At 36.3% G+C, this 22,819-nt stretch overlaps 1 protein-coding gene across 2 annotated transcripts in view; it reads left to right on the plus strand.

Moving 5' to 3' along the window:
- Positions 1–1,457: 1,457 nt before the first annotated feature.
- Positions 1,458–22,819, plus strand: part of LOC131147869 (oligoribonuclease) — a 55,288-nt gene continuing 33,926 nt past the window's right edge. The window contains exons 1-3 of one of the 2 annotated variants that reach the window (XM_058097498.1): positions 1,458–1,744; positions 14,150–14,284; positions 17,565–17,641. In XM_058097498.1, the coding sequence (XP_057953481.1) occupies positions 1,636–1,744; positions 14,150–14,284; positions 17,565–17,641 (321 nt within the window). In that variant the 5' untranslated portion in view covers positions 1,458–1,635. The remainder of the gene's footprint in view (positions 1,745–14,149; positions 14,285–17,564; positions 17,642–22,819) is intronic. The other variant, XM_058097499.1, reaches the window with a different exon arrangement.

Below are 22,819 nucleotides of genomic sequence, written 5' to 3' on the forward strand. Positions count from 1 at the left end.
TTGACTTAAGTATTAAACATCGTGGCTCAAGAAATTTATAAGTGTTTGTTCATTTCTCATTGTTGGCCTTGACTTGTTTATTTAAATGGTAGATGCACATGTGCATGGATGAGATGATATTGTTCTTGGATTATTTTTGTTGTGAATGTGCTAACAAGGCATAAAAACAAAATATTATCTATTTTTCCCAATTATACAGTGATGTGATTTTTGTTAGCCACATAAATTTTTTTTTTTGATTGTGGGGGTTATTAATGTGTTTTTTTGACATTATTCACTGATGAAATGTATATTGATGCATAAACATGCAAATAAATATATAGGCCACATAATTATTATTAATGTTTTTAAAGCAAGATAGATGCGAATGAGAGAAAAACATTAGGTCACGAGAGGACCAGCATGGTCCTTCTATCAAACATTCCTATCAAATAAAAGCACTCCAAACAGCAGGTCCCCTAAGAACTTAGGTTATATTTGGTTCGCAATTAATATTTCTTGATATAATATGGAATACAATGAGAGATTTGAGAGTAGATGTAATTGTTATTTTTTTTATATTCTTTATTACTTCATTGAGCACATAATAATAAAAAGTGAATATTTCTATTAAAAATTTGAAAATAATTATTCCTTATCATTCTCCTGTTATGGATTTATAAAAAAGTTTATTTTTATTATTTATTTAATGGTAATGAGATAATTTTGTCGTATAGCTAATTGACTAACATATTATAGTTAACCTATTCCTAAGAACAGACATTTGCGAACCAATCGTAACTTTAGTAACTTACTCACTGGAATGAGTATAAATGGGATGTTAGTATTTTGTGGGAATCTTACATTCTCAATAATGTTAAGATATCTGATATGTCAGATTATGCTGCATAAATAAACATTAAAAAATGAGATATCATGATTATTATATTTCCAAAAATATTGAAAGATGGTTCGAATCAAATGTCCTAAAAAAATAAGTTGGTAATTATGGTCAAATTAGTTATTAAATATTTACACATTAATTGTATAAAACATTTAATATTATATTAACTTCATTACTTAACTAATATTGATATAAAAATATCGAAGACAAGAAGAAATGGACACCAAAATTTAAGATTATGATAATTATAAAATTCATAATTTTAATTATATTAATTAAGAAATATTTATATATTGTTGATAATAACATTAGTAATATAACAATAACAACAAAACCAAACCTTAGTCCTACTAAGTGGGATTGGTTATATGAATTATTTTCCGTCAATTTATATGATCAAGGACAATATTAGTAATATATTAATTAATATTTAAATTTAAAATTTATAAAATTCTAAAGCATATAATATTCGAGCATTACCTAACACCCAGGTGATGTGATCCGCATTATTTTATTTTAAATTAAAGTATTGGTATGACATTATATGATTAATTGTTAATAAAATTCTTATCATAAGGAATGTTTCTTATTAGCATTTCTCTTTCTACCATATTACAGGTAATAAAAAAATGAACATGGGACCCCACCAAAAGATGAACATGGGCCCCAACCGAATTATGCGATGTTTGATTCGTTTCTATGTCAGTTGGCAATCATAGGTTCATATGGCTCAGTAGATCAGTAGGAAGCCGATGGACCGTCTCTCGAACGCCTTCTCAGCGCTAGAGCTCGATGCCGACGGTGATCGTGACCAGATCACCGCCGCCGCGGCCAAAGTCGGGGAGAGCTCTAATGTTGCAGGTACTGTCACGCTGCTTACTTGCTCGTTGTGCCGTGTAAGGTTTAGGGTTTAACCTCGTCACCTCTCAAGAGCCGTCTAGTGGCAAATAATCACTTGAAGAAATGCCTTTAAAAGGGTGCTATAGCATGGGGGTCTTAGGTTCATTTGGTTGGCTATTGGGTGATTTTAGTTTTCCTAGCAAACTTACTGCATATTTGGTATGTATCAAATAGAGTAATCAAGGGTAATGGAATCAGATTTAGCACTTGGTTTCATAGTGCTTTACGTTCAAATTTCTTTTCTATTCCGTTCCTTTCCTTTCTTATCCATTTCATTCCGCAAACCAAACATGACAGTAATAGAACAAGAGTCTGTTATATCCTGTACGGGTGTTCTTGTTGCTTTCAAAGTAGTTGGGCACTCGAACCTGGCTTATCTTCAGAGATCTGGGTTTTTTTTTTTTTGGTTGATATTAAATTGTGAAAATTTTGAGTCATGGGTAGTGTAGGTGGGGGTGCCGGTGGAAGCATAATTGTTTCCTTTTATTATTTCAACTCAGGCATGTTTGAGGGCTATAATTCAGAAATGCTAAGAAGTTGCTCTAGAATGATCAATGTAGTTTTCAACTATATGGAAGTCGTCCTTTGGCTTATAATAGGCGAACTGCTGAATTTGGTTTTGAAAAAAAATCAATTGGGGTTTGCTTTTGATACGCATGATTTGGTACACAAACTCCACGTTGGTGTTATCATTCATTGGTCAAGTTCATGATATTAGATGAGGACAATAGTTGTATTTAAGAAGGGCCAATAAAATTTTGAAGGACGCTTGTTTTATGTAATATGGGAGATTGGAACATAGTGGCCATGTTGGTTGATGTGGCTACAATTTGATTAGTTCCAAAAAGTTTGATTATTGTCAAAGATTGAATCACATTGATTGAATCTATTATTTGAAAAACATTTTTACTCTATCTCAAAGGATTTAAAAGCTATGCCTTGAGTTTTTTGATCTCCAATTGATCAAAGTCATTCTTGTTTCTAGATATGCTCCATTTTGGGGTGGAGACTCACACAATTATGCTTTAATTTTTTTTTTGGGAATTCAAGTATCAATAGATTTCTAGAAGTCTGTTGTATTATATGTGCTTGGTTAACTTGTCTACTGAATATGCTCTATGGGCTATCTATTTGGATGCATCTAATGAATTTGGCTATAAATAAATACGATAATTCTTATTGTGGGAGTTGCCCATGATGTGAGAAATGAATTCTTTGAAAGCAAATTGTTTTTTTTGCTCATTGCTTTGGATGTCTTCATTTGATAACTAAAGGTTGCTACTAGATTTTTTTGATATTATTTTAGTTGTTGTGGTCATAATAATTCAATATAAAAAATTCACTTTTGTGTATTAAATAATTGTGCACACAAATTTTTAATGAAAGTTTAGAATAAATTGCAACATAAACGTAAAATAAAAATCAAAATAAGAATATCCCTAAAATTTTTATTTATTATATTAAATTCATTAATTAACCAATATTGATTTAGAAATAATAAAGACAACAAAAAATAAACATCAAAATTGAAGATTATTCTAGTGTCCAAATGTGTAAGTTTGGTGGATTGGAGTTGGCGGGAAGTTAGAAAGGAAGCTTGGGCTAAATTTTCAAAGTAAATTGAATGGAGAGGTTGCAAAGGCACAATGCGGGAGACTCGAACATGCTGGCGGAGAATCTGAGGAATGCATCGCATGTTGCCGACCCATGACTATCCTTTAGCTTAGCCGATGGGGAGTCAGGAAGGGAGTAGAAGATTCCTGAGAGTAGTGGGGACATAGTTATGACATTGTATTGAGGGGGAGGGAAAGGCAAAGCAGTCAAAGGGGATGATGGACAGCAGGCTGAAGATAATTTGACTAGTGGGAGTGAAGAGGAGGTATTCAATATGAAAGATGACTTGAGCATCTTTTGTTGTTTTGAGAAGGAATTGTTGGTGGATCATTTGAGAGCTGATTTAGATTTGTACGAAGAGGATGCCTTGGCAAAACTTATAGAGGAAAGTTCAAAAGGTGAAGGAATCCTTGGGGTAGTGCAATGACCACACATAAAGTATATAGCTATTTGGGGAAGAGTATGCATAATTGTTCTCTAAAACTGTGCAAAGGGGTACAAATGACATTAAACACAATTTAAACCAAACGAAAGAATTGAATGATGAGTGGTCCCCTATCCCTGAGCCTAACTCTAACATGGTGGACTTTATTGATATTCCTTAGTAAAGTTGTGGTGGCGGGGGGAGGGGGGGGGGGAAGGTGTTGGTGAAGAGGCTACTATTCCTATGGTTGGTTCAAATTCATCCAAATCTAAAAAGGGTATTCTTCCCCTTCTAGTTCAATCCATTTTTTCTTTTGACACTTTATGCCACAGGGGGGCTCATTTGGGTAGCGCTTTTGCTATTTGACTGGGGGGTAGTGAGAGAGGTATTCCATATCATAATAAACTCTTTGAGGACTTGGGTTTGAAATTAGTTAGTCCCATAGGGGTTGAGGTGAAATTGCCAATAAGCCCTAGAACTTATGAGCAGGAAAAAAAAGAACGTTCAAAAAGATTTATGAACCTAATTTCTTCTATCTATTATGGAGGAGGGAAGGAATTGGGAAGGGAGGGAAACGAGTGAAATTGTGAAAATTGTTAGTTGGAATGTTAGAGGGTCGGGAGATCTTAGAAAGAGGGTGGTTAATTAAAGAGGTCCTACTTAGATATTCTCTTGATATTGTTTTGATTTAGGAGACTAAGCTTGAGAATGTTGATGGGCTGTTTGTAAGAGGAATTTGGGAAGGACATAATAAGGATTGGGTCTTTGTACCTTCTCAAGGGTTAGCGGGTGGTATTTTGGTGTTGTGGGAGTCTCGTTTTATTGTTAAAGTGGATAGTAAGTAGGCCTTTTCTCTCTTTCTGCCTTAGTAGAAGTGAAAGGCCAGGGCCAATGTTGGATATCGTCGGTGGATGGCCCTTCTAGACCAAATCTTAGATGAGCTTTGTTATGTGTTTTGACTTTTGTGTTCCTAATTGGATTTTGGGAGGTGATTTTAATGCTATGAGGTTTCCTGAGAGAAGAAGGGGGTGATAGAGTTATTGCTACTATGATGAGCTTTGACTTCTTTATTAGGGATTGTGGTTTGAGATTTACATGGTTAGCGGAAGGTGCTAGAGCAGTGGCAAGTAGGATTTACAGATTCCTTTTCTATATGGAATGGGGGGATGAGTTCCCTATCTCTCTCAATCTATTTTACCTAGGCCCTCTTCTAGCCACTTTCCATCATGTTGGAATTGAGGAAGGTTGCTTGGGGTCCTACTCCTTTCAGGTTTGAAAACATGTGGTTGGTTCATGATTCCTTTGAGCCCCCAATTAGGAACTCTTGGAATGAGGTTGTGGAGAGGGGGAGGGAAGGTTTTAGATTCATTAAAAAACTGGAGAGGTTAAAAGAGAAGTTGAAAGAATGGAATAGGAAGGTATTCGAAGATTTAAGATTTAAAAAAGGCTAGTATTTTAGTTGAGTTGGCTTAGTTAGATAGGAAGGAAGAAGATAGTATTATCTCGGGGGAGGAAGAGATGAGAAGACTAACTTTGAAGAATGACTTGGAGGAGGTGATTTTCAAGGAAATGAGAAGTTGGAGGCAGAAGACGAAGTTAAAATGGATCAGAGGTGGTGTAGTTCTATATTTTTTCATAGGATAGGTAATGGGAAAATGATGAAGAGTTTGATTAGGGAGTTGGAAGCCCCCATCTCCGATCAGAGTCAAAGTGCTTCTGAAATCATTGAGTTTTATTTTAATTTGTACTATGAGGATGATGATGGTAGACCAATGGTTGAAGGATTAGATTGGGACCCTTTTTCTGGTGAGGAGGTGGTTTGGCCTTTTAAGGAAGAGGAAGTGAGGGCCACAGTTTTTGGGATGGAGAGGGACAAAGCTCCAGTACCTTAACATTTTAATATGGCTTTCTTCCAAGATTGTTGGGAGGTGGTTAAGGCTGACTTGCTTAAGGTTTTTAATGAATTTTATGGGAATGGGATTTTAAGCAAGAGTATCAGTTCTGCTTTCATAACTGTAATGCCGAAGAAGAATAAATCCATCAAGATATTTGACTATAAACCTATAAGCCATCATCACTAAAGTTTTAGCTAATAGGTTGAGTGCAGTGCTTGATAGGACTATCTCTAAGGCTCAGTGTATATTTGTGGGGGATAGGCAAATTGTGGATGCCATTTTGGTTGAGTGCAGTGCTTGATAGGACTATTTCTAAGGCTCAGTGTGCGTTTGTGAGGGTTAGGCAAATTGTGGATGCCATTTTGGGTGCCAATGAGGTTGTTGAGGATGTTAGGAGAAGGAAGAAGGAGGGAATCATCTTTAAGTTGGATTTTGAGAAAGCTTATGATAGAGTGGATTGGAAGTGACATGGTATCAGAGCCTACTGCTGCTTCTTTGTACCCTGTTTTACCCTGGTTTTAGTTCAAAAACAGAGTATTTTTGCACTTTTTCTGTTTAGCCTTCATTGCTGAAATTTCTTAGAGCAGTTTCCATTTTTATTTCTACCGTTGCCAGCCTTCATTGCTGGTGGTTTCCGTTACTTTTCTGTTCAGCCTTCATTGCTGAAATCTCTTAGAGCAGTTTCCATTCTTATTTCTGCCGTTGCCAGCCTTCATTGCTGGTGGTTTCTGTTTCGAGTGATCGACCTTAATCGCCAAGAGATTATTGTTCGTGAAGAATGTCGGAGGTTGCAGAGACAACCGCTACTGTAATTCAGTGTTTCAGAGTATTGTATCCATGCTGGGAATGGAAAATACCTATTCCCCAACTTGAGGGGGAGTGTGGGAAAACATGTTTAGTGACTTGTATTCTATGATGTTTAGTTTATATTTATATTGTATAAAGCAGCTGTAAATAATGCTGCAAATCAAGCAGCATGCTGGCACTGAACATGTGCCTGAAATTCTGGCAGCATATTCCTGAAATTGTCGCAGCATTTAGGTGCTGAAAATCTGCCTGAAACTATGGCACCAACTATGTAAATTTCTTATATATTGAAAGCAAATTCTATGGAAGGGAAATTCAGACCAAAATTGACAAATTAAGACCAAAAACTGACATGGTATCAGAGCCTTCATTGCTGACAGGAAGTTCTTGGATAAGATTTTTGTAAGGAAGGGGTTTGGTGAGAGATGGCGGTGTTGGATTAGAGGCTGTTTGTATATTGTGAGCTACTCAATTTTAGCGAATGACGAGTCTAAATCTTGGTTTAAGGCTATGAGAGGGATTAGGCAAAGTTTCCTTCTTTCCCCCTTTTTGTTTGTTTTAGTGGCTGGTGTTTTGAGTAAGATGGTGGATAGGGAGAGGTTTATTGAAAGGTTTGGAGGTGCCTGGGGGGGGGGGGTGTTCAGGGTGTTGCACCATCAGTTTGCCGATTATACTATCTTCTTTATAGAGGATCATATGAATATTTTGGGCCTCCTTCACGTTTTCGAGAAGGTTTTTGGGTTTAATATTACTATGGGGAAGAGCAGTATTGCGACTATCAATATGCCCATTGAGAGTGTTAGGGAGTTATTTGTGGAGGTGGTTTGTAGTGTTTCGGATTGGCGCTTTCCTGTCTTGGGGTTCCTTTGTGGGGTAACCCTAGATCTGTTAGGGATCCTATTGTGGAAAGGATTTCTAAGAGATTGGATGGGTGGAAAGGTGCTCTTTTTCCTCTTGGTGGTAGAATAACACTTGTCTAGGCTTGTTTTTCTAGTTTCCCTTTATATTTTCTTTCAATTTTCAAGGTTAAGATTGAGAAGATAATGAGGGGCTCCTTGTGGTCGAGGGTAGGGGGTTTTAGGGATCATTTGGTAAGTTGGGGAGTGGTGTGTAGGTCTAAACAGGAGGGTGGCTTGGGTATTTGAAATTTAGTGTCTAAAAACACAGCTCTTTTGGCTAAATGGCTTTGGCAGTTTCCACTAGAGAATTCTTCCTTGTCACATTTAGTTGTTAAAAGTAAGTATGGATTAAACGAGAATGGGTGGGTTACTAATTTGAGATTTAGATGTTCTTCTGAGAGTTTGTGGAAATCTATCTCTTAGAGTTATCCCTTCTTCGTTTCCCCATATTAAACTCCTAGTAAGAAGAGGTAGTAATATCCTTTTTCGGAAAGATACTTGGTTGGGGAATGCAGTTTTGTCCACCTCTTTTTCACGCCTTTTTCGCTTGAGCTCAGGACAGGATGATTCTGTTTCTTCTTTTTTTCTTGATTCCGGTGGTCCTTTGCCTTCTTGGGATTTCCACTTCTGTAGATCGTTAAACAATAGGTAGATGGTAGAGCTATCCTCTTTGCTAGTCTTGTTGAATAACTGTTGTTTTTCTTTAGAGGAGGATAGTCGGTCTTGGTCTTTGGATCCTTCAAGGTTTACTCTTGCAAATCTTTTTGAAATTTCCTGAATAGGTCTAGTTTACTTTTTCCTCTCTGTAGATCCATTTGGAAGGCCAAAGTCCCCTTTAAAATCAAGGCTTTTATCTGGTTGGTTGCGCTTGATAGAATTAGTACAATAACTTGCTGCAGGTTAGCTGACCTTTGAAGGCTATATCTTCAGACATATGTGTTCTTTATTTAATTGTTCAGAATCTGCATCACATTTATTCATCCGTTGTGATCATGCTTGGAGGGTATGGAATAACCTATTTGGTTTTTTAGGGGAATGTTGGGTGAGTTCAGAGGCAGTGGAGGACTTTTTGGCAGTTTCTTTTGCTGGTTTTGCCAGGAAAAAGGAAGGGGCAGCGTTCTGGAAATTTGCTTTTTTCGCTGTTTTTTGGGGGTTGTGGATGGAGCATAATGCATGCATTTTTCTAGGGAAGAAGTTGTCTCGTTTGTTGGTTTGGGAAAAGGTACATTATTTGGCTTCTCTTTGGTGTGTGAGGCAGGGGAATTTTAAGGGGGGTGAGCTTTTCTGATATTCAGTGCGATTGGCTGTGTTTTGAAGTGTTAGTTTGTGTTGGTTTTTTCTCTCTCTTGTTTTTAGTTTTCAGATTGTTTCTTTGTGTTTTTTATTTCGATTCTACAGACTACGTTAGGAGATGCCTTATTCTCCTGGCTGTATATTCTTATTCCATTAATGAAATTTCTTTTACTAAACAAAAAAATTGAAAAACAGCACATATTTAGATAATAGATACCGAACAGTTAAAATAATTCATATATTTAGATTCAGTGTCTGGTTCAACTTCTGTTGGCCGTAGTCTAAGCTAAAGGATCCAGGTTGTTGTAAGTTAAATAATAGACCATGCACATCATTGGAACCATGGGAGCAGACTGACTTGGGTCTCTATGCGGGATTAAAAAGAGAGATGGAAGTGATTGATTTGAAAGTAATCTTGATAGACGAAGGCGAAGGGGAAAGTGTGTCCTAAAATGCTCTACGAATAAGGAGGTGATTTGAAAGTGGTAGCAATTGTTGGAGGAAAGTATCTGGATTGAACCCAAATTGATGCATTGGATTCGAAGGGGGCTAGGGCCAATTCTAATTCAGGTTATCTAATGAAGTCTAATGATTTAGAGCCTACTGCCCCTTTGCTGTGCTCTTTCTTCTTTGAGAGGAGCGATGCAGCTTGATGAGGAATCTAATCTTGGGGAGATTCTACTATCGAATTCTTTGAGTTGGAGGAGGATATGGGATGGTTATGTTAGTTTGATTTGGTATTGTTATTGACCTCTTAATGGGTGAACATGGGTTGGAGGATGAGTTTGTTTCTCTAGCTCCTTCAACGGTTAAATTTAGAGGAGCTCACAGAATGTGATGTGGAATTCGGTGAATGCTCTTTGTTTGGGAAGCATCAAGCGGGGGATATTGGTTCTAGGAGGACCTCTGTAGAAGCACTGGTTGGTGTTCGTCATCTAAAGAACACAAACAACAGACTAGGAAATTTAATTGAAGATGTGTCTTTGGCAATTGTTCCTTTCCGTGTGTCTTCCTATCTATGTCATTATTGAGTTTTCTCTAGATAAAAATGCAGGTATTGCTGTGCATGAGCCTATCTTGGAGGATTAAGAGGACTGCAATTCCATAAAGATATCTTTGGACTCCTAATTTGTCTAATAAATACTAATAATTTTTGGTGCCAAGGGAAGAAACTCATTGAGAGGAATTATTGTCATTATTTATTTATTTATTTTTTTTGGGGGGGGGGGGGTTGAGAGACTACCAGGATCCATGAGGACTCTTGACTGTTTGAGAATTAACTTAGTGAATCTTTTACGGAAAGCGTTGAAAGTGGTCGCTACTCCTAAATTCCTAAGACATATGCCAGAAAAAAAAAGGATGCAAAAAGAATTGAATAAAATAGCTACTTCTGTGAATTATGGAGGTGGTAGGGGGTGAGGCAAGGTGGCAAAGTGGTTAAAAATTATGAAGGTCATTAGTTGGAATGTGATGGTTTGGGGTCTCAAGGAAGAAAAATGCTTGTTAAGGAAATACATATATATTTTAAGAAACAAAGTGAAAAGCGTGGATGGGAAGGGGGTGGACAAAGTATTTGGGAGAATAGGTGTAAGGAGTGGGAGGCTTTTCCTTCTATGGGAGTGGATAAAGTGGATCTTTGTTTTGTGGGATACTCACTCTATCTTCAAAATTGACAGTCTTTCGAGTTTTTCTCCTTCTTGGTTTTGTTGGAAGTGAAACTCAGGGTTCAATGGCAGTTTTGTTGGTGTATTGTCCTATTAAGCCTATTCTCAGGTCTTATTCTTTTGGGATGAGTTAGGTGGAATTTATGGTTTTTTGTGATCTTGTTTTGTTATCCTAAGTGGGCTCAAGGGGTGGGGATTAATGTGCTGAGATTTCCTGCGAAAGAAGTAGGGAGGTAGGATTACATCTAGTATGCAGAATTTTGATTGGTTTATCAGGGAATGTGGATGGAGGGATATTCCACTGGGTGATACTTTATTTTTTGGTCTGTGGGTCGGGAGAGAGCAGTTGCAAGTCGATTAGATAGGTTCTTGTTTTGCAGTGACTGGGAAGATGAGTTTCCTTATCTCTTTTAGGGGTTATCGTCAAGACCAGTGTTGGATCATTTTTATATATTATTAGAGTCTAGTAAGGTCAAGTGGGACGATTCGAAAAAATATTTAGCTTGATTATCTTTCTTTTTAGTCTTTGGTTAGGATTTATTGGTGTGAGGATGGTGAGAAGGGTTGGGAATGGTTTAGGTTTATAAGAAAGAGGTGTTGAAAATGTAGAACATTGAATTTTTAGGGGATATTAGGGCAAAGAAGACTAGCATTCTGGGTGAATTTGATTTGTTGGATAGAAAAGAGAAGGGCCTTTTGGAGTGAGAAGATTGTGAAGGTGGTGCTGAAAAATGACTTAAGAGTAGGTGGGGTTAGGAAGTGAGGAGTTGTGGGTTGTAGACTAAATTTAAATGGTGTTTAACAATTCTAACGGCTTGTTTGGTTTGCAGAATAGCTATTCCTTGTAATAAGATGGAATATAGTGAAAATTTTGGGAATGTAGGTAAAAGCTATTCCTTGCATGTTCCTTATTATTTCATTCAACGAGTAATAAGAAAAAAATAGACATTCCCACAGTAAAGTATGAGAATTATTATTCCTTATCTATTCCTTGTTATGAACTCATAAAAAGCTCCACATTGTTATTTACTTTATGATATCAACATTATTTTTTGTATAGCTTATTATAACTAACCTATTCTATCTAATCTATTCCTAGGAATAGACATTCTATGAACCAAACATAGGGTAAGGTTTTCCATAGGTTGGAGAATGGCAAGATGAGAAGCAACATGATTAGGGAATGGGATTTTTTTTTGAAAGGGGGAGGGGAGGTTTGAGATTACTTATGATTCTTGCTTGATAGCTGATGGGATTACAGACTTCTTTACAATTTGTTGTTCATTGGTCACTGAGGAGGATCTGTGTAGGCCCTTGGCACAAAGAATTATTTGTATTATTACACATATTGGAATTGGGTAAGTTGTTCATTGGTCACTGAGGAGGATCTGTGTAGGCCTTTGGCGCAAAGAATTATTAGTATTATTAGACATATTGGAATTGGGTAAGATACCTTTTTGGGATTGGAGCCCTGTTAATCCTCCAAGATAGGCTTTTGCACAACAATACCCTCCTTTTATCTGACCAGATTCAAGCAGCAACGGGAAGAAACTTATTGGAAGAGGCAATAGGCAAAGGTCTCTATACTATTAAATTTTCTACTTGGTTATGTGTGTTCTTCAAATGGCGAACACCAATCTTTGCAAAGGCCTCTATACTATTAAATTTTCTACTTGGTTATGTGTGTTCTTCAAATGGCGAACACCTATCTTTGAGGAACTCCTAGAGCCAATATCCTCCTTCTCATGCTGCTCAAACAGAGAGCATTCACCCAATTCCACATTACAACGTGGACTCCTCCACATTTGGGCACAAAGATGATAGAGACTCAAACTCCTCCTCTACTTCATGTTCAGTTCCACATAAGCTCCTCATATTATCATCAGATTTAAAGTATTCTATATTTTAGGTCTCCCCTTGCTTCTTGACCTCAGAGCAGTGGACAAAGATGAAAAAGCTCACTGCACAGGGACATTGGGTGCTGAATGTTTAGAATTCATTAAACCACCTGTATCAACATCTTAATATCCTATGTAGCCCTCAATTTCGGAACTATTAGTTTGTGGGTAATTTCCTCCACCATACTCTTCCCCTTGCGAAACAACTACATCTTTTTCCTACATTCTTCTCAGCTATACCGTTCTCTTTGCCTTCAACAATGTCTCTCCCAGCTGGCTGACTCCTGAACTCCACTGGAAGACTGGACCTATTACCCAGTCTCTCTTTGTTTTGTTGATGAGCCTAGCCCATTATTCAGCTCCCACATTCAGGCTTCTTTATGTTAGACACAATCGCAACCAACTGCTTAGTTCGATTTTCTCAGCCACAATCGGTTTTTCTCTGCTGTCAATCATAGGCCCAAATTTGTAAGGCCCGCTACCTTTATTCCCAAGACAATAGGGTCCATACCTGTAAGGCCCACCAATTTTAAGATTCAAAGATGATACGGCAGTTCTATGAACAAATCTGCTATCTCTAACAACTGGAATCTTTTCCTGATTCATGGCAGGAGGATCGCATCTGCTATTAGAAAAACCTTTGCCAGTGCGATGCACAACCTTTACTGTGTATTGAACCAGAATGTTGGCAAATGGCCAACTTAACAGTCTCTGGAATGCACTGTTCTGATTTGACATTTCACTGCCATATTCTTTGTCCACAGTTGCCGCGAACCACCCATCTCCTTTTCTCTTCTTCTGAGCCTCAAACTGACAATCCCCCTGCACCTCTTAATAATAAGCCGTCTGATCCATGATCTAATCCACAGTGCCAGACCAAAATGAAATAAGCTGTTTCAAAACCCACCACACTTCCTCATAGTGTAGGTCTTGAAAGAAATTTTGCCTTCTTGTGAACTCAGATATGCACACTGAACCATATTCCAGGTGATCCAAACTTTAACACCTTTCTGTCGGTTTTAAATGAACAAAGAAAACCCATAATGGAATCCTCTGAAGCATGTTCATCTGATACTAGAGGCAAAAACCCTAATGTTTCTCACTTTGCAACTGTTGAAAATTGAAATGAATGATTTCTAGCACTAAACCACGAACCAGGACCCTTTGAATATCCTCAATCATTGTCATGCCTTGTCGAAATCTCAAACGCATTATAAACCAAGGCTTCTGTATTTGTATGAAAGCCATGTTTTTTGCACCTTTTGAATCAATGCTTTTGTGCATTTTGGATTTGTGAATCTTAAATAAAACTTCAAAATTTAACCACATATTTATATCGAAGGAATGCTCTCTACTTGAACTTCAACCTTTTGAAAATAATTTAGAGTTGCATCTTACATCATTGAAAAAAAAATTGAACTTTGTAATGTTATCAATTTCGCTTGGCATGATTTACTTAATGATTTTAAGTTGGTATTGGAATGGCCAACAGGTAGTTTACAAAATATATTAATTTTTAAAACAATTTTTTTTTTTTTAGTTTTCTTAATTTTTTTCTTTATCTTTGAAAATGTACGTAATTTTATTTACATAATTTTATTTATTTTTATTATTTTTTGTATTTTCTTTATTCTATTGAAATAAATTTATTTTTTATCTAAAAAATGTGCTTTCATTTTTAGATGATTAGTTATGGTAAACTCAGCTTTTTGGTTGACTAGTGTATTTCAAGGCTATAAGGTATGTCTACTTGTATGTGTGCATGTGTGCTCACAACTTCATTATATGCATATCTAATTGTTTAGGACGCATACATGATTTGACTTAAAAGATTATATCTATGTATTCATTGATATTGATAATTGGAGACAGGTAAGAAGAAAAAAGGTGACAATTCAAGTGACATGGTCAAAAAGGAGAAACACAATCAACAAAATTTAGTGATGCCTTCAGTTGATTCTATTAATTACAAGCTGCCCCTTGTTTGGATTGACTTGGAAATGACAGGTGAGGTTTTTCCGTTAATCATCCTAAAAAACACCTGGTTGTAGGCTCTTTGCAATTTATTTTGATCTTCTTGTTTGAGTTTTGTTGTGGAATTGTTTTGATTTTTGGAAGCAATGGTGAGAATGGGCACTCATGGTTTGATCAATACAATGTTTTTACTTTTTATTGTCTTGTAGTTTTTTTTGGTTTCTTTTCTGATAAATAAAGAAATTTATTAAGATAAGAAAGCAGAGAAGATATGAAGTGGTGGACAAGATGTCCTTTTTAGCAAACAAAAATGCACAAATGTGCTTAAGTTATTAACAGTGAGGAATTGATTCCAGAACAACAGTGAATTTAACATTGGATGAACAGCGCTGGAACAGTGGCATTAACAGTGATGATGACAGATTTCCTGGCTTTCTCCTGTCTCATCAAAGCAGACAGGAAAAGTTTACATTTTGAGAAACGAAATTGACTGTATTTATGAGTCATGGAGAAATCTGGAGGAAGGTCCTCTCTCTTGGTATTGGGGGCGAGTTGAGTATATTTGGGTATGAGATCAACCTCGGCAGTTCTCGTCAGATAAATCAGACTATCCATGGGTTAAGAAGTTGAGATTTCAAAATGGGTAATCCTAATTCAATTTTTGGAGAAAACAATTAGGCAAGTTAATATCTATTGAGAGGTTTTTTGATTCAGGCATAAGGTCTTTGCTGGAATTCCTGATGGAGAAACAAGCACTTTTGTGGTGGAAATTTTTTAGAGTCTTGGATGAAATTACAAAAGATCGGGGCTTTGTTATTGAGCAAGGAGGGGGGGGGGGGGGACAACTGTAATGCAGAGACTGGATCCTTCAATGAAACAATAAAGCTTTCATTCTAGATTAATGGGGGAGTTGTCCAAATAATTTAATTGGATTACAGTTCACTAAAATAAATTTTACAAAGTTTAAAAAATTTTTTGCAGTAAAATATAAAGTTAGTCTACAATCTATTGGCCAGCTAGAATAAACTCTTTTAACATATTAATTATTTCAAGTGAATCTATGGAATCTCAACAGTGATTGTCAATGTTTCAGAGAATAGGGAAAAAACCTACTTAAGTGGAAATTTTCAAACTTGGGGTTCAATTTGAGAGGGATGGGAGTCTTGCAGAAAATTTGGTTGGAATTTGCAGGTTGAAGAAGAGAGTGATCCTGAAGATGGCAGTTGGAATGAGAGATTTGCAGGGCAAGAATCTCAGAAAAAAATTTTAAGTTCAATTTTTCCCGAGATATGCTGAGGGAAAGGGATAACAATGGGAGAGGAGATGGTGGACTGGGGTATTGATGGAACTCAAATGGGACAAATGAGAGGTGGGGTCAAAAGTGAAAGTGCAGGGTTGTTGAGGGATGGAAGAAGGTAATGCAGGGGAAGGTTGAAGAGAGACGGAAGTGGGCAACGAGTTATGGGGAGGGGTTGACTCATTATAACTTTTGATCTTGGAAAAGAAAGGGGAGACTACTTGTGAGTTTTCTGACCTCCCTGATGAAACACCAGAACTAGATTTGCAATAAGGGGCTTGTGTAGTGGGGGTTTCTTAGAATTTTGGGGGCTTCAGATCTTCAGAGCATATTAATGTAATAAACAAGGATGATGAAATGGGAGATTATATGGGGGAGGGCTGTCTCAGTGTATGCAGCCTTACTGCTGCTTTTATACAGGAAGGCTGTTTCCTTGGACTTGAACCAGTGAACAACTAGTCACAAAGGAGTAATCTTACCGCTGACGGGTATTTAGAAATGTACCTAATTAAATCCATGTCTTTAAATTTTCAACAATTTTTTTTTTAAAAAAAATCAACTATTTCAAATTTAATAAAATTAATCAAAATAATTGGGGACAATTTGGTCTCTAAAACCTAACTATTATATTATATAATTATAACAAAATAATAATTTAATTTTTATTTATATTTTAGGGGCGACTGTCCAAAACAGTTAGAGCATTTTGCTCCTAAAAGTAGGGCTCCCATGGGAGTGGGATTCCCATAAAACTTACCTAGGGGGGATAGCGTGCCTATGCTGTTAATATACGTGCCACGTCAAATTCCAGCACCAAACAAAGGTGGGAATGAGATGTCATGGCCATTCTTGGGAATGGTGAAAGATGCTGGGAACCAAATGCCCCCTAATGATCATGTTACACATTCCTACTTGTGGGATAGGGTAGTTTTTCTTGCTTCTCCTTGTGCTTTAGTTTCAGAAATGTTTTTTTTTGGGTGTTTCTTTCACTAATTTGCAGAAGGATTGGAGTGGAGCTCTTTCATAACTTTTTCCATGTTCAACAGATAGTTCTCCATCTTTTGTACTTCATTTTTAATAAATTCTTTTCCTATCTAAAAAAGGTATGATAAAAATGTGTGCAAGCTCTTTAATGATTCAAGAAGATATGGATGACCTGTAAAGAGTTTAATATAATTGACAGCGATATAGCTTGACTTTTGAACTGAGTTAGATCATGCAAGATGGTCATATTGGGAGGGAGCATGCTATATTTTTAGCTATTACAGGGGAGTTTCTCTGTTTAGCCCTGCCAATTATCTCTAGCAATCCTGGATATTTAGATGCAGGCGTGGACTGTAATAATCTGGACAGAAGCCCAAGCTCAGGCTACCATGCCTTTGTGGGTGCTTATGGAAAGCAAGAGGTCTTATGTTTTAGTTTGTTCAAGTGTAGGAGATGAGAAGAGACTTGTGGCACACTTACGTTTTGAAATAATGCTGAGCAGAGTCTCTTTTTCAAGAAATGAGATTTAATACATATAAAATTATAAACCAGTGAAGATGTGTGATGACCTGGGTGATGTTCAAATGTCAAATAATATAGTATTTTTACCGTCTTTTGCTTTTGTGGTTGTGCATCCTATGGTATCTTTCTACTGTATTTCTTTGACGCTCATAAATTTTCAGTCAAGTGCTCCATTGTAAATGGCTTCTCTCTCTCTCTCTCTCTCCCTCTCTCATGTACACTTGTATTTACACATAATGCTTGATTATTTTTATTTGCCACAGCTTTTTGTGTAGTATATGTCAGTAGCTTTCCACTGTGAATTGGTAAAAGTCATAACCTTACTAATAACTCTCTGTCATGTATAATTGAATATACAGCTGCATCTGTTTGTACATTTTTTAAAACTCTTCTCTTCTTTTTTCATTATCGGATTTTCATACCGTGTAATTATTTAAATGATTGAATGGTTGATGATGTAATGAAATAACTCTTATCTTATAGTATCTTTCATTTTCTGCTGTTATGTAGGTTTAGATGTTGAAGTTGATCGAATACTGGAGATTGCTTGCATAATTACAGATGGCAGTCTGGCTAAATCAATTGAAGTATATATCTATTGAGTAGAATATTTTTATGCCTATCCATTGCTTGCTTTCTTATTTTGTTCTCTCTCCTTTTTTAAAAAATTTGAGAAGTTTTACCCTTTTGTTCGTTCTTAGTTATTTAGTTTTTTATATGTTCATTGATGTGTTTCATGTAAAAAGTGGTAAAAGAGAGTTCTCAGTTTTGAGTTTTTGACAAGGAGGAATATGTATAGTGTATTTCATATGTGTGAGCTCTATTTTGTCCGACTTTGACATGTCTAACGTTATTTTGTTGGATTCTAAAGTTTGTACTTCTTGAAGGAAAAAATTTCCAAATTGTTGTTGTAATGTTTTTTTGGTAGTAGTATGTATGCTATGGTTGCTTTGTGAACTGTTCTAGTTGGAATATATGTTGAGAAACAGTTATACCAAACATGACTTAATGCCTCCAAATATTCCTATGTCTAAGACTAACTTGTCTTGTTATAAACTGCCTTAGCTTTTGGTTGGTAGTAGCTGGTGGTGGCAATGCTGCATAATGCAAATTGTACTGACTTATTCAAAATTTGGATTATTTGTCATTAGGAGGTTTTTGGATTTTGAAGTTCTGGAAAAACATGGTGATGCTGTCAAGAATGCCTAGTGTTCTTGGCATAGTTTGAAGGAATTTTGTATATATGTGGCATGGAATCATAAATAGAGTTTTTTTTTTTTTCTCCTTTTTTAATCTTTGTCTTGGATAGCATGAATGGAGTTGAGAGGGATGCAGTTTTTTGTTCACTATATTAGCTTATTAATTTTTTTTTTCAAGTAATCCAAGATTCATTTGTGCAATTCATAAATTTGTGAATAGTTTGCAAAGGTATAGGATTATGCATGATAAAACCCTGTTTGTACACTTATTATAAGTTGAAGGTTTAGCAATCTTTTGATGATGGAAACTTATGGTGGTGGTATACTCAAGGTTGTTAGAATCGGGATCGTACATAAGATCATTGGGGGGTCGCAGGATTGGATCATTGATCATAAGATTCTACTTACAATGTAAAATAAATTTAAAATTTTTGTACTTGACATTTTATGGTCTCAATAAATTTAAGCCTAAAAACTTGGTAGTAAGAAGAAATTAAAACAAATTTCAAGATTGTTAGCTAGCTTGCTAGCTAGCACCTAGCAAGTTTTCCTTCAACAATCTTGACCCGAAAAAAAATCTGAATAGTCTGAATTTCAATGTGCTCTGCAAAGGGCGGACTGTTGCAGCTTGTTTATGTAATAATTGTAATTAAAAAGAAAAGCAAAAAGAATGAAGAGAGAAGGAAGAAGAAATTGCTAATCTTAATTCAAGGAACTGATGTAAACTTCTCAGCTTCTGTGGTTTTGTCATCAGACTAAGAAAAAGAAGAAAGAGGAGAAGGAAAGAGGGGAGGAAGATGAAGAAAAGAAGAAAAAGAAAAACTTTTTTGTTAAGGAAGAAAAATTTTTTGTCAGTTGAAAAGAAAAGAAGGAAAAAAAAGCTATATGCTCCTTGCTTTGGGGAAAAAAGATAGGTCTTTGGCCTGTCGATTACAAGAGAAAAGAAGATGAAGAAAGTAAGAAACTACAAAGATAATGCACAACTAGTACAAGCCTGCAACTTTAAGCTCTTAGCCTTATTGTACAACTATTTCAAAGCTCTCAGCTGGCCTCAACTGTTGCTGAAAGAAGGAACAGCCCCAGCTTGCTGATGGACACCTTGGGATTTGCCTAGAAGAACTCTAATGGGCCTGTTTGGTATTGTTGTTGTTTTTTATTTTTTGTTTTTGTTTTTGCACGGTGCAGAAACAAATTATAAAACATTTGTTTATGTTGTTAGTTTTCTATTTCTGTTATTGGTTTTCAGCTGTTTATGAAAAAATTAAAAATCAAATTTTATGGTTTTTAATTGTTTTGGCAACTTCTTGTCAGAAAATTTGAATATCTAGAAATAGTTTTTTTAGATAAAATTCATTTTATACATATTTTTTATTAAAATAAAAATAAAAATAAAATGATCATATGAATTTGAACAAATTTAAAATAAAAATGTTCATAAATTTAAAATGAAAATTTAAAAATATAATAAAATATAATTAAAAAATATTTTTACTACTTTGCAATTGTCATGTATAATAAGATTGTTATTGTAAAGCGAATTTTGAAAATATAACAATTAAGTAAAATAATTATAATAATTTTTATTTTTGTTATATTAGTTTGATTTTAATGGTTATTTTGGTCAGTTAGCATTAGTAGTATGCATAGTGTTATGTTAATAAGTAGAGTAAGTGTATTATAGTCATTGGAAACTTCCTAGAATGCCCTTTCCAAGATCTCAAGAACCCTTCCATATTTCACAAAGCCAACACCATACTAGTGACAAAATCCTTTGATCTGTAAGTGGGTGAAATTTTGTGCTAAAGGAGCTACCACATGTGCCCACACGTCAGCAAGTGAGAACTCTTTTGCTATTTCCTTTCGAAATGACTTTAATCCTTCCATATACCATATTATCAAGTTGTGTCATGTATTTTATCAAATATCCAACCTTTTTCGATTGTTTGCTCGTGGCAACTTATTAGTTGTTGTTTAGTACCATTATGGTGATCGGTTGGTCCCTTGGGGCAGTGGTAGTGTGTGTAGGTTAATTTTTGGGGGCTGTGGTAGTGTTATGTTGGGTTGTTGGTGATTCGTTTGTGGTTGTGTTAGTGGTTCACCTTATTTTTCGTTGTTTTAAAAGTTTGCCTTGTTTGTCATTGGTTTCTTTTGTGAGTCTTGGGATGGAGTCTATTCTATGAATCCCAAAAGTATGTTTCCTTCATCTCTGTCACAGATAGCAATATAAAAGTTGAATGGAAAGAATTATGTTTAGTGGTCTAAGGTTGTTCAGATCTATTTGACAGGCTTGGGTAAATCTAAAGTTCTAAACACTTGTTCCAGTCTAGGCTCTGTGATGATAAAAGGAAAGATGTGTGGATTTAGGAAGATGCACTAATTTTTTCCCCTTGTGGAACTTGATGGAACCCCAGATTGCTTGGATGTGCATGCATTTGGATGTATGTAAGAATATTTGGGACTATGTCAAGCCCTTGTACTTTATGACATTACACATAGTACGATCTACCCTTGGAGTACTTATAGTTACAATAGGGAGAGGAGTGTCATAGAGTACTTTGTAGAGATGAAGTGTATCCATGAGGAGCATATCATTGTGCAACCTATAATTGTTGATGTTCATGAGATACAAAAGCATAGGGAGCAAATGGCAATTCTTCGAGTTCTATCAAGTCAATCCAGTCCCAGATTCTTGGTAGTGCAGAGTTGCCATCCTTTGCCGATGCTTAATTTCATATACTTAGTGCTTCCTCCAGCACACATCCCCCAACCCTTGCATCTAGTTTTTGAACCTTTGGCTCTGAGAGGACTTCTTTTGTTACATGAGTAATTTTGGTTTTCTACCAAGCAGCCGCAGAAGCTCTCAAGGTGGTTTCAGTAGTTGTGGGGGAAGAGATAGACGAGGTAGAGGTCCTCCTTTCAAGTGCACTCATTGTGTACAAGGAGGTTATACTATTGAGCACTATTGGGATCTCCATGGTAAGCTGCCTTGTATGGCCAATGGCCAATGTAGCCATCATTGATTCCACATTTTCACGTCCAAGTGGGGAGCAACGTATTGTAACTATGCCAGAGGAAGAGTATGTCAAATTCTAGCAGTATCAAGCATCCTAGCATGCTTCCATTCGCATTGCCGCATATCTTGCCTTTTCGTCCTAGTCCTTGGGTTATAGATTCAGTTGCCATCGATTAGATAACATATATGCCTAATTTCTTCTCTACTCTCTATTATTTGAAAACTTAGCTCCAGTTACACTTACGGAATGGGTCTACCACTGTTGTTAAGGGAACATGGACTATAAATTGCACTTTGTCTTTTTCTTTTCTTTTGGTTTTGTACATGCCCAAGTTCCCTTTCAACCTTATGCGAGTTAGCAAGATTACCAAATCCATGAATTGTTTAGGAACAATCTTTTCTAATTTTTTGGTCATTTAGGATTTGAATACAAGGGAGACAATTGAAGGAGGGCGTGAAACTAGTGGACATTACCACTTGGGCCGCTACTTCCTTGTATTGCTAGCACTGCTGCTACCACACCATTCCTAATCCAATGCTGCCTTGGTCATCCTTCATCAAAAAAATTAAAACAACTAGTTCCTACTTTGAGTCTTGTGTATAGTTTTGAATGTGAACCTTGTCTATTGGAAAAGCATCATCGTGTTCCTTTTGCTTCTTGAGTCAATAAACGGGCAGCGAGCCCTTTCGTGGTAGTCCATTCTTATCTTTGAGGTCTTAGTCAAGACGTGTCTAAGTTGGGTTTTCTATACTTTGTAACATTTGTTGGTGAGTATTCAAGGATGACTTGGCTCTATTTAATAAAAGATAGTGAGTAATTTCATATCTTTTGTTTCTTTTATTTCGAAATAAATACCCAAGTTGGTTTGCATGTTTGGATACTTTGAAGTGATAATGTTAAAAAGCACTTTAGTACTCGATTCACTACCTATATGACTCATACTCCACAACAAGACAGGGTTGCAAAGAAGAGATGTTTTTGAAGTTACTCGTACCATACTTTATCAAATGCATGTTTTAAAGTGTTTTGGAATGATGCCGTATTCATTGTCTGCTATCTTATCGATAGGATGTCATCCACTGGTGTCACGAGCCAAGCTTGTTTAGGGTATTATGCTTTTCTGTGACTGCTTGCCTTGTGTGCATGGGATGTGTTACCATCATGTGAATACTAATATTAGGCGATAGGTAGTAAGAAATCTCATATCATAATACGTGTTCCAATATACGTTTTGACTTGTAAGGAGAGCCTAGCAAGCTTGCTGTGGGTATTATGCTTTGAGTGTGTTTATGTCCTAGTGTAAAATGAGAGTATTTCTCCTTGGACAATATGGTGTTTCCTAGTGCTAGAGATAAAATAGCATATAAAGCTCTTTAGGGGAGGGTGATTGTTAATCCGTCTTGTAAAACTCTCTAGCTTTTATAAATTTGTTTAGCTTACTTGCCTCTCACGCTAAACACACATTGCTTACAGAGGTGTTGTTTAATGAATTATGTTGCTTCAATGTTTACCGTTTGCTTGTCATTGTTTTCAAGAATTGCGTACTACTTCC

Source organism: Malania oleifera, chromosome 2, assembly GCF_029873635.1.
Source record: "Malania oleifera isolate guangnan ecotype guangnan chromosome 2, ASM2987363v1, whole genome shotgun sequence".
NCBI classification, from domain to species: Eukaryota; Viridiplantae; Streptophyta; class Magnoliopsida; order Santalales; family Ximeniaceae; genus Malania; species Malania oleifera.